Source organism: Festucalex cinctus, chromosome 5 (genome assembly GCF_051991245.1).
Source record: "Festucalex cinctus isolate MCC-2025b chromosome 5, RoL_Fcin_1.0, whole genome shotgun sequence".
Classification (NCBI taxonomy): domain Eukaryota; kingdom Metazoa; phylum Chordata; class Actinopteri; order Syngnathiformes; family Syngnathidae; genus Festucalex; species Festucalex cinctus.
In genome coordinates this window covers 1,457,501-1,470,000 of record NC_135415.1, presented here as the reverse complement: position 1 = coordinate 1,470,000, position 12,500 = coordinate 1,457,501, and the positions used below count along the sequence as shown (strand labels likewise).

Below are 12,500 nucleotides of genomic sequence, written 5' to 3'. Positions count from 1 at the left end.
GGCGGGAAGCAACGAGTGGAGACGACACGTCGATTGAAAGACAAACTACAACAATTTAGGAGAAAATAAGACTTTCCCTAAACAGAATCAAAAGGTACACGGGTGGAATGACTACAAATCGGGTAAAGTGCTATTACCATTTTTTTGGGTTTGGTCTTTAAGTGAAAATAGAACGTTTCAAATGTATATGTTGTTATGAGTAAAATATTGTTGTGAATTTAATTGCCTGGGGCAAATTCAACCGACAGGGGGAGAGAGAGGCTAATTGGGATATGTCTAGACTTAAGGGAGAGTACAGTGTTAGGTCTAGGGAGAGGCCCTCAAGCCAGAGGACTTCCTCTCCATACAGTTATTGGGGCACTGGGATAAATATAAAACAGCCCCAGGAAGGGAAACCCCCCCAGTTTTTGTTTTTGTTTTTTTCTGTTCAAATTGAGTTGTGTGTAGATATTTGTTTTATTTATTGTTGTTGGGGAGCACACGTGAGAAGGATTCAAAAAGATGAAAATGGATAATAGTATCAAGATAATATCGCTAAATGTGAATGGCTTGAGTACGCCAGCAAAGAGAGGGAAAGTCATGGCGAAATTGAAGAAAGAAAAAGCACAAATTGTAATGTTACAAGAGACACATTTGTCTAAACTAGAACATGAAAAACTGAGTAAGTTTGGCTATAAAAATTTATTCTATAGCACGTATAAAGGAGGCCGCAAGAGAGGAGTAATAACTCTGTTGGCAAACTCAACCCATTTTGAACTGGAAAAGGAAGTCAAAGATAAGGAGGGAAGGTTTGTCATTGTGAAAGGAAGAGTGGGGAATGAAAAAATTACATTAGCTAACATATATGCACCTCCTGAAAGTGATAAGCTTTTTTTTAAGCATCTATTTGATACCATTGCAATGGAATCAGAAGGAATTATAATTTGTGGGGGAGACATAAATGTAGCTCTATGTCATAGAAACGATTCAACAAGTCTAAAAAGGAATAGAAAGTAATTGTCAAGATATGTTAATATGTCATTGGAAGAGACGGGTCTGATGGATGTGTGGAGATACATGCATCCACTAGAGAGGGAATATACACATTATTCCGCTGCACACAAAGTTCATGCAAGGATAGATTACTTCTTTATGAGCGTAGGAGAGTGTCATCTTGTGGAAGAATGTAACATAGGAGCCGCAGTATTGTCTGACCATAATCCAATGTTTCTAAAAATTAAACTGAACAATAGAAGAAGAAATACAATATGGCGACTGAATACAAGCTTAATTAATAATGAACAGAAAAAGGCAGCGATTAAAGAGGATAGAATAAAGAGGACGTGGCAGAAAATGACAATGGGGAAGTGGACCCGACAATACTTTGGGATGCAATGAAAGTAGTCATTAGAGGTAAATTAATTGCAGAGGCGGCGCGAATAAAAAAGGAAAAATTGGAATCATATAGAAAATATATTAAGACACTCAGAGAACTTGAGAAAAAACTTGAAAATCAGAAAGATGAGAATGTTTGAGGAGATAAAAAAAGATGAAAACCAAAATAAACACTACTGTCTGAGGAAGTAGAAAAAAAGAATAAATTTGTCAAACAGAATTACTACGAAGTGGGACCAAGAGCTACTAAATTATTAGCAAGACGTATGAGAAAACAACAAGCTATAAATAGTATTTATAAAATAAGAGACCCACACACAAAGGAATTATGAGCGGATTGAGAAGGTATTTCAGGAATACTATGGAAATCTTTATGGTCAAACCATTTCAGTGGGATTAGATGAGATGGAGGAATTTCTGAAAACAGTGGAACTACCTTCGATTGGCCCTTCACAAAATAGAAAATTAACAACCAAAATAACAGAAGAGGAGGTGAAAAATGCAATTACGAAATTGAAGAACAACAAGAGTCCGGGGAGTGATGGGTACAGTGCACAATGGTATAAAGCATTCAGGGAAGAACTAACACCTTTACTTGTGTCAGCATTCAACTGGACACTTGAAGAGAGTAAAATACCACCCTCCTGGAATGAGGCAATAATTTCTGTACTGCCAAAACCTGGCAAAGATAAAGAACAATGCGGAAATTATAGACCTATCTCACTATTAAATGTAGACTACAAAATATATACATCTATTATTTCAGACAGGTTGAACAAATTTGTGACGGAACTAATAGATGAGGACCAGACAGGATTTATGAAAAACAGACAAGCTCAAGATAACATCAGGAAAACGCTACATGTATTAGATCAGGCTCATCATGATAAACAGGACACCTTATTAATTAGTGTAGATGCCGAAACGGCTTTTGATTCAGTAAATTGGAACTTTCTATATAAAGTAATGAGAAAATTTGGCTTTGACGATAAGTCGGTGCAATGTATTAGAACACTCTATCATCGACCTAATGCCAGAATTAAAATAAATGGTAACTTGACAGACAGAATATACCTACAAAGATCAACTAGACAGGGATGCTGTCTCTCTCCCACTTTGTTTGCTCTCTTCATTGAACCACTAGCACAAGCAGTTCGACAAAGTGAGGAAATTACTGGTGTAACAATAAATAATATAGAAAATAAGATTGGGCTTTTTGCAGATGACATTATAGCATATCTCAGACATCCAGAGCAATCCTTACCTGCACTAATGAGGCTATTTGAGATATATGGTCACCTATCTGGATATAAAATTAATATATCAAAAACTCAGGTACTTACATTGAACTACACTCCATCAAAGCCTATTCAAGACATATATAAGTTTAACTGGAATCAAGAGAAGATTAAATATTTGGGGGTCTATATCACCAAAAACTGGAACAATTTATATAAGGTAAATTATGATATTATTAATAAGGATATTCAAGAGGATATAAAGAGGTGGTCTACTTTAACAATGGACTTTAGTGCACGGATTGAAGCAATCAGAATGAACATGCTGCCTAGGCTTCTTTATTTATTCCAATCCTTGCCAATAGAGATCCCACAAACACAGTTTGTGAATTGGGATAGGACAATATCAAGATTTATATGGGGAGGTAAACATCCCAGAGTGAAATATGTAACCCTTCAACTACCTAAAGAACAAGGAGGTATGGGTCTCCCAAATTTAAGAGAGTATTACCATGCATCTCAATTCAAATATATAGTTTGTTGGTGTAATACAGACTATGTAGCCAAATGGAAAGGAATGGAAAGAGAGTTTGGTGGCTTCCCCATTCAAAGCCTAGTTGGGGATAAAATATTATATGAGAAAGTGCAGGAAAAGCTAGACCGCATCACTTTATTTACTCTGAAGTTGTGGTTCACAGTCATTCGAAAACAAAAAATTGAAGATATTGATCAATTAAAGTGGGTGGCATATGACACAAACTTCAAACCAAATGAATATGACAGGAGATTTAAAGAGTGGACATATATGGGACTGACGGCATGGTGCACCTTGTTAGATAAAGGGAAAGTGAAAAGTTTTCAAGACATGAAAATAGTATATAATATGGAGAAATGTGATTTTTATAGATATTTACAAGCAAGGGACTATTACAAGAAAAGGGTCCAAATGGATCTCTCGAGAAACACAAGTGGGGTAACTCAACTTTTGATCAGGATGTATAAGGGCCGATCGTGTAGGATTATCTCCACACTGTATAAGGCTTTGTTAGTAAACAAAAACTCAACCAATTATATTAAGACAAAATGGGAATCTGAACTTGACATACAAATCACAGAGCAACAGTGGCTGGGGATGTGGAAAGCTCACCAAATGACTACCATGTCCCAAAAGTGGAGGGAATTTTCATGGAAGAACTTGATACGTTTTTTTGTCACACCCAAGATTAAGAATAGATACTCGAAAACAAATCTCATGTGTTGGAGAGAGTGTGGAGAATTGAATGCAGATCATACACATGTTTTTTGGAAATTTTTGGGAAAAAATACACTATTTGGTGCAGGAGATTCTGGGGTACGGAATCCCTTTCAACTGTATGACTCTCTATTTGAATGACTTTAATGAAGGAGTGATACAACATGAAGACAAATACTTGGTAAATATATTGCTTGTGGCAAGCAAAAAAGCTATAACAAGAACATGGTATAAAGTGGACCCACCGAATGAAGACCAATGGAAGGCAATCATGGAAGAAATCCGTACGATGGAGATACTAACTTTCCATATGAGATTGCAGGGTACTCAAGGAGAGCAAAAGTGGAGGAAATGGAAAACATAGAAGGACTTAAAGGGCGATGGACATGATCAATATGAGAAGTAGTCAGTGAATTGTTTAGCAATGTGGCTTCCCCTGTTAATGTTGAAGGTTTGTTTGTATTTTATATACAACAATGTTGTTTGTGTGTGTTCAAAAAGGAAATAAAAATTGAAGTGAAAAAAGAAAAAGAAAAAAAAGAATCTCCACATTATGCTTGGTCTACAGAAAGGGAAGATGGAGGAATAGTGAAATTAACCAACTGTTATCTACTTTTATTATAGTTACATATTAATTTTTATTTATTTTAAATTGGAGCTTGGGACACGTTGAGCAGTGAGAGAGTGGCCAATATTGTGTTGGTTATATATTTTTTGTCCCACCCGCTGCCAGAGTGACCATACACTGAGTGTGTGTGTGTATGTATATATGTGTATGTATATATGTGTATATATATATATATATATATATATATATATATATATATATATAAATAAAAATATATATAATGTATTATATATATATAATATGTTGAACTTCAAAGAGTACAATTTGTTTTTGTTTGCTTTATTCGGGTTATTTCTCAGGGTCCTTTATTTTGTATTTATTTTATTAAAATGCACGACATACTTATTGTTGCAGTTAGGTAATCAAAATTTAGGAATAAACGGGTCATATTTTCTCATACTTAAGGTGCTGATTATTCCTTATTTAAATATAACTTGATCAAGTTTCTTCTAACATTTCATACTAAAACAAACGTATCATTCCTGCTGATATGGTATCGGACTGATATTGTTAATTTACAGTACTCTAAGCTAAAATATCAGTATTGGATCGGAAGTAGAAAGCGTTGCATCGGGACACCCCTACTGATATGGTATCGGACTGATATCGGTATCGGACAGTACTTGAGGCTGAAATATCGGTTTCGGATCGAAAGTGGAAAAAGGTGTATCGGGACACCCCTACCTAAAATCTTTGCTTCGTGCATATTGTACAGAGTTGGACAAGGACTGGGAAGAGGGTCTTCCTTGGTTGATGTTGGCTGCAAGAGAAGCCGTTCAGGAGAGCACGGGGTTTAGCCCCAATGAGCTCGTTTTCGGGGATACTGTGCGTGGGCCACTATCTGTCCTCAAGGAGGATTGGGTTGAAACGGGGCCGCCCAAAAACTTGATTGACTTTGTCAATGGTTTTCGCCATCGTGTTTGTTGCTGGTGCATTGGCGAAGGAAAAATTTAATGTGGCCCAGCATAAGATGAAAAAACTGTATGATCGGCATTCTGTGTGACACGAGTTCAGCCCTGGAGATCAAGTTTTGGCTTTTGTACCTGTTGTGGGGTCCCCATTCGAGGCGAAGTTCTCAGGCCCTTACAGTATTGCGGAAAAGTTATCGGATCTCAATTACATAATATCCACACCGGGTCGTAGACAATCCAGAAAGCTATATCATGTTAATTTGCTTAAACCTTACTATAGACGTGAGTCTTGCTCCGTGTTGGGGAGTTCTGAGCCTGTGCGGCCGGCATTGGCCGTGAGCCCTATGTTGGAGGGTTCAGAGGGAGATGGGGTTCCTGAGCCTGACGACAGTTTACTCTATGACCGTCTGAAAAACTCAGAATCACTTGAAAATTTAGACCAGATTCTGTCACATCTGTCTGAGTTGCAGCGTTGTCAATTATCAGAACTAATTAATGAATATCCATGTCTATTTGGTGATGTGCCATCACGTACCCACTGGATCGAGCATGACATTGATGTTGGTGACGCGCTTCCCATTAAACAAAGATTTTACCGTATGGCCCCTGTTAAATTGAAACATCTTGACACTGAAATTAATTATATGATTGAACACCGAATTGCTGAGCCATCATTTTCGAGCTGGGCATCTCCCTGCATCTTGGTGCCAAAAAGTGATAAAACATCTAGGTTCTGTACGGACTTTAGAAAGGTCAATGCGGTTACAAAATCCGATTGTTTTCCATTGCCTAGAATGGACGATTGTATTGATAGAGTTGGTTCAGCTAAATTTGTTAGTAAATTTGACTTGCTGAAGGGATACTGGCAGGTTCCCTTGACTAAACGTGCACAGGACATTTCCGCATTTGTTACGTCATCTGGACTTTTTTCTTATAACGTGATGCCATTTGGATTGAAAAATGCTCCAGCGACTTTTCAACGACTAATGAATCGTGTGGTAGCTGGCCTGGAGGGTTGTGCAGTTTATTTGGATGACTTGGTTGTTTATAGTGACACCTGGCAGTCACACCTGCAGCGGATTCGAGCGTTCTTTGAAAGGCTTAAGTTGGCGGGGCTTACAGTAAACTTGGCTAAGTGCGAATTTGCGATGGCGAGGGTGACATACCTTGGTCGAGTTGTAGGACAGGGTTGTGTTGCTCCAGTTGAAGCAAAGGTTTCGGTGGTTTCGCAATTCCCTAGGCCTACCATCAAGAAGGAACTGCAGCGATTCTTGGGGTTGGTGGGTTATTATAGGAGTTTCTGTAAGAATTTTTCATCTGTTGTCTTTCCATTAACAGAGTTGCTGAAAGCGAAGGCAAAATTCATCTGGCCTTCTGCATGCCAGCAAGCATTTGAGAATGTAAAGCGCCTACTCTGCTCTCCTCTTAATTTGCTTCTCAGGTACCGGGATTGCTGAGGGTGGACGGGGCTGGCTACGGGACACACGGTGGGGTGAATGCAATCACAAATTTGGTATGGTGTACTAGTTTTTGCTCCTCACAGTTCCTGGTGGTTTGTTTTGATCACTGTTGCTGAAGAGTGGGTTTGGATCCGGTGACTCCGTTGGAGCTCCGTTTTTATGGGGTGAGGTGTGATGACCCCACACTGTCATCATGCCGGTGGCACTAACTACACCTGTCTCCCATTCTTTCAATCTTAAGTGCCAGTGATTAGCTGACGTGGAGCACCTGGGCCCATTGCTTCACCTGGGCTATATTATGCTGGCCTCGGAGATGTGCCGACGCTCTCTTCACTCCCTGCAGCCGACGCCAGAGCCACACGCCATTTATTTACTTTCTGTTCTACATCATTCAACATGCACCACACTATGTTCACACACTTACATCATGTACACTACTGATATTACAGACAAGAAACACGCCATTGTTATTTTTTGATTTTGTATTCTTATTTATTTATAAATTAGTTTGATTAATTTGAAAAAGCGGTTTCCCCTGCCTTTTTGTCATGGCTTTTGAGCCGGGTCATGACAGTTACCACTAGGTGGCGCTATATGTATAACTGAATTTTATCATATAGATGTTTTCAGGCCGTGACTATTACGTTGCCTGAGAAGTTTGAGATTTTTTGGAGCTTGAACATGGGAGTTATTAAGCATTTGCTCTTTCTGGACAAATGAAATTTTAAAGGCAATATTTGATGCCCCGCCCCCGTCATATAGTATTTCGAAAAAGCAAGATGTTTTGCCAAGTTGTTCTCTCAGGTCTTGAGATGATAAATGCCAAGTTTGAAGTCAATTGGATAAAAAATGTTTGCAAAAGGGGAAAAAGCATGACCACAGTGAATGTGCCAAAATAGGCCAAAATTGGACATTAAAAAATTCATAGCTCACTTCCTGTACATTTTAGCTACATGGTCCCAATAGACTTTTTTTGTGCGTCTCGGGGTGCTACACGTGCCTGCCAATTTTCGTTGCTCTAGCTCAAACATGCCGGGCTTGGTTTTTATTTTTCTACGCTAGGGGGCGCTATAGAGTCGCGTTATGACGACTTCATAATATCAAATTTTTCGCAGGGCCTGAGGAGTGTGCAAAGTTTGGTGAGTTTTCGTGAATGTTTAGGTACCCAAAATCGCGATCGTTGTCGGAGGAGGATGATGATGATTGATGAAGAAGATGATGAAGAAGAAGAGGAAGAAGATGATGAAGAAGAAGAGGAAGAAGATGATGAAGAAGAAGAGGAAGAAGATGATGAAGAAGAAGAAGAAGAAGAAGAAGAGGAAGAAGAAGAAGAATTTTTACAAAAACAATAGGGACCTCGCAGCGATCGCTGCTCGGGCCCTAATAACGCAAATGGTGTAGAATAACATATGTGTGAAGGCTGGAGGCCTTCACACAATAACTAAGATGAAAGAATCTCAAAAACATATCAGCATTCCCACAACAAAAAAATGCATATGTCGACTAAAAAACAATGCGTACACAAAACGTGTGCTCTACGTACACAAAACGTGATCTACGTACACAAAACGTGATCTACGTACACAAAGAAGCATATCTTCAATTACAACAAAAAAAAATGTTTTGCGTACGTAAAAAGCAATTCTACAATTATGTGTAAAACTCACGTGACTTTTGGCAGTGATATTCTGCTGAGCAGTTTTACATGCCGAAAACCCATGATCCACACGCGCAAAGCCAGTAAACTTTATAGCAGGGGGCGTTGCTGAATCAGCGCCGTATTGAGAGAGAGTTTCGCCAACTCGTTGAAGAACGACTACGCTGTGAGTGGTAACTGCTGGTCACATGACATATGGACGCCTTGTTGTTACCATGGTGCTGGTGCAATTGGCGTTTCTATTGTTGTTATTAGGGTTGTCACAAGAACCGATACTTCGGTCCAAGTCGATTCTGAAAATGTGACGGTACTGCCTTTTCTACAATACCCGAAGTATCGTTGGTATCGAGCCGGCATATCTGGCCACGTCTTTTGTGTTGTTTTGGGGATGATTTTTTTTTTTTTTTTAATCCCACACGCGCTCACTCACGCAAGCTTACAACATGTAAACTGTTTTGGGGGTTGGATATGAGCTCTTATCTGACAACCCACCTAACGTCTAATGACGTCACGTGACTACCCTCCTGCTGCGACAATAACAAGGAAGTAGAGCTACATGCGTGCAAAATGGAAGTAGCCCGCACATCTGTGTCGTCTTCAACTGCAGCGGCCCCTCAATTAGTTGAGAAGAAAAACACCAAAAGTCGCGTATGACTTTGGATTTCAGGTTGATGCGCAGGGATTGAGATGCCGAAACAGTTTCCAGACGAAAGGGGAACACATCCAATTTAGTGAAACATGGACATCCAGACTTATACAAAAAATTCAAGGCAAGTGCATTTGAATTCCCGTCTTATCATTGTTGGCCAAATCTAAACTAATAACGTTAGTATGATGACCCCACACTAAATGAGGGAAGTAACATTAGCGTTATGTTCAGCCTCGTCTGTCCCGCATAATAAAGTTAGGAAATTTTGCTGGGCTGCTAACTTACTGAATCACCTAAAGTAACATTAAACAATCTTGAAATAATATATCAAACGTTATTCGTTATTTTGTTGGTTTGCGTGTGTGACTGCGTGTGCGTGCGTGTCTGTGAGCGTGTAAGGCTGTGTGCTGCAACTGGTTGGTAAATAAGCAGCACAGTATGAGATTTTTATTTTTAATGCTACATTCACTGTGATGCATTTTTCATTTTACAGTATTTTAGTGTTTAGTACTTATTGTTTGTTTGGTTTGTTTGTTTATTGAACATATAAACATAAACAAGTAGCAAATAAAAATTTAAAGAAGAAACTCATACTAATTATTTGTGATGGTTTACATGTCCAAAGGGAGGTTAAAAGAAGTTAAAAACTTGTCTAGTCCTACTCCTTATTCTTTGTATCTTTTAACTTCTTTCATTATTAAATCCAGTAAATGAAAACATTACAATAAAAGAAAATGTATAATCCTGCTCATGTACGTACGTACAATTGTCAGTAGCATATGTACATGAATTTCTTAGGCATACACAATAATAATACATCCTCATACAAAACCCATTTTAATTACGCTCATAATGGTACATCGAAAAAACGTTTCTGCAATTGTACTAGCTCATGTCTGATTTAAATAATGCCCTTGAACTTTGCTATGAAACATTTTTTTTTTAAATCAACAATTGACTTGCATCTTGTCAAGTCATTACCAAAATGATTCCACAAATTAACACCTCTTACAGAAACACACATTTGCTTAATATTTGTTCTTATTTTGATTTTTTTTGTAGACACTTGCTCCCCTTATGTCATAAGGACTTTCTCTCATTTCAAATGGCTTCTGAATACTATGACAGAGTAGATTGTTGTAAGCTTTATACATTATTTGTGCTATTACTGTACTTAGCTAGTACATGCACAGTACAGTGATACCTCGGCTCACGAACTTAATTGGTTCCCAGAGAGTGTGTGTAAGCCGAAAAGTTCTTCTTCCGAACATTTAGTTCCCATAAGAAACCATTAAAATGAGAATAATCCGTTCCCAGGTCCCTATAAAACATAATTTTCTACTAAATAAGCCTTAAAATTACACAAAAATATAACTTATTTTATGTATAATAAATGTGCTATTGTATTGTAATTAAAGAAATAAATTGTACTGTATAATAAATTCGTTTTATTTTACTTTGTGATTGTAGTTCTTAAGGATAGTAGCAATGGTAGACTTACTTCATTCACGAGCGTTTCACCGCGTAGAGTGTTTATGGAACGGTTGTGGCTCATTCGCACTTTCGTGCTCACCGGAGCGGAGGAGGTGTGTCCCTTGGTGAACAAGGAAGTGGAGCACTTTAGCTAGTCAACAAAAAGTGAGCACCGCCAACTACTTTCACCTCTTTCCTGGGACTAAACAGCCGTGGCACGATTTTCTCCTTTTTTGAGGTACGTGATGGCACTTTCGCTTTTTTTAGTGGCGCGAACTCCATTGACTACAATGCAAACGCGCCGCCGAATCGCCGTACCTCGCTGGTAAGCATTAGGCTTAACACTAGCCTGTGGTGGGGTCTTTTTCGGTCCCATAATAGCAAAAGTACACTCAAAATGTCTATCAAACACAAACCGCGTCCGCACTAAAAGAAAGGGGGTGACGAACTGGGACGCCGTGAGCGTGCGTCAGCTTCTTGTGGCCGCCACCGTGGTGCTGTTCGACCGCGTGGTTTAGTTCGTCAGCCGAGACTAAATTTTCGCGAATTTAATGTTCGTGAGGGGAAAAGTTCGTGAGCTGAAGCGTTCGTGAGCCGAGGTATCACTGTATTTTAATTTAATGCTTTAAAGGTACATGCAAATTGTTCTGTTTAAGCACACAGTATCATTGTTTGTTGTTCACTTCTAATAAAGGAGTGAATGTTAAAGTACATGGAATTTATTGCTTATTTTCTATTTTTACCGTGGTATCGAAGTGGCATCGAGAATCGTGGAATTTCAGTGGTATCGACTACTAAATTTCTGGTATCGTGACATCCCTACTTGTTATCACTTACATATTGCAATTATGCCGTGTTACTCAGCATGGCGTTGTTCACAATTACAACAAAAGTCACGTGAGTTGTATCCGTAATTGTAGAATTGGTTTTTACATACGTAAAAACATTTTGTTGTTGTTGTAATTGAAGATGTGCTTCTTTGTGTATGTAGATCAGGTTTTGTGTATGTAGAGCACACGTTTTGTGTACGTAGATCAGGTTTTGTGTACGTAGATCAGGTTTTGTGTACGTAGAGCACACGTTTTGTGTACTTAGATCAGGTTTTGTGTACGTAGAACAGGTTTTGTGTACGTAGAACAGGTTTTGTGTACGTAGATCACGTTTTGTGTACGTAGATCACGTTTTTTGTGTTTCAGGGGTTTTGGCATGATTCTAACTCCATAAGCTCGCGCTTGTTTTTCCACGTCTGTGTGAGGCGGCGAGTGGGCGGAACCGCAACACTGACTGGACATTAGCTCGCGGGGAGGGCTTTTGTCCAGCCGGCGCGGCTGCCTTGGCTTGCATGCGCGCACACAGTGGCATGTAAGCGTCAATAAATACACAATCTGTTCGAAAACCCGCGGTCCATAACGGCGTATTGTCCTGCGCAGGGCGGACCGAATGGTCCGGTCCAAGACCGAGAACCGTTGCATCCCTAGTAGACAAGGCCTGAGACTTGTCAGTCTTGATTTGGGACTTGAGGGCAAAGACTTGAGACTTACTTGTGACTTGCATAACAATGACTGACTCCCACCTCTGAGTCACACATACACACATATATACATATTTTACTGCAAAAAAAGAAGTGTAAAACAAGTTTAAAAAAAAAATTTTTAGCATCGTCATTATGGGGTGTGTACAAAATTTCTTGGATTTTTGTTGGGGGTGTACAGTATTTGGTAATTAATTTTGGGTCGAGGCTTAAAATGACAAAATGTGGGAAAAGTGATGCACTTTGAATACGCTCCGGATTATCAAAGCTAATGGGCATTCATTCTTCTACAGAACTAGGATAACACACCCACCTTGGTCAGTTTTG

General features: G+C 39.1%; 1 protein-coding gene across 3 annotated transcripts in view; it reads right to left on the bottom strand.

Moving 5' to 3' along the window:
• The window catches only part of LOC144018876 (ubiquitin-conjugating enzyme E2 L3), a 76,909-nt gene that overhangs the window by 48,578 nt on the left and 15,831 nt on the right, over positions 1–12,500 (bottom strand). For all 3 annotated transcript variants that reach the window (XM_077521493.1, XM_077521495.1, XM_077521496.1), the window contains one exon: positions 12,487–12,500. This exon is cut by the window's right edge and continues 173 nt beyond it. In XM_077521493.1, the coding sequence (XP_077377619.1) occupies positions 12,487–12,500 (14 nt within the window). The remainder of the gene's footprint in view (positions 1–12,486) is intronic.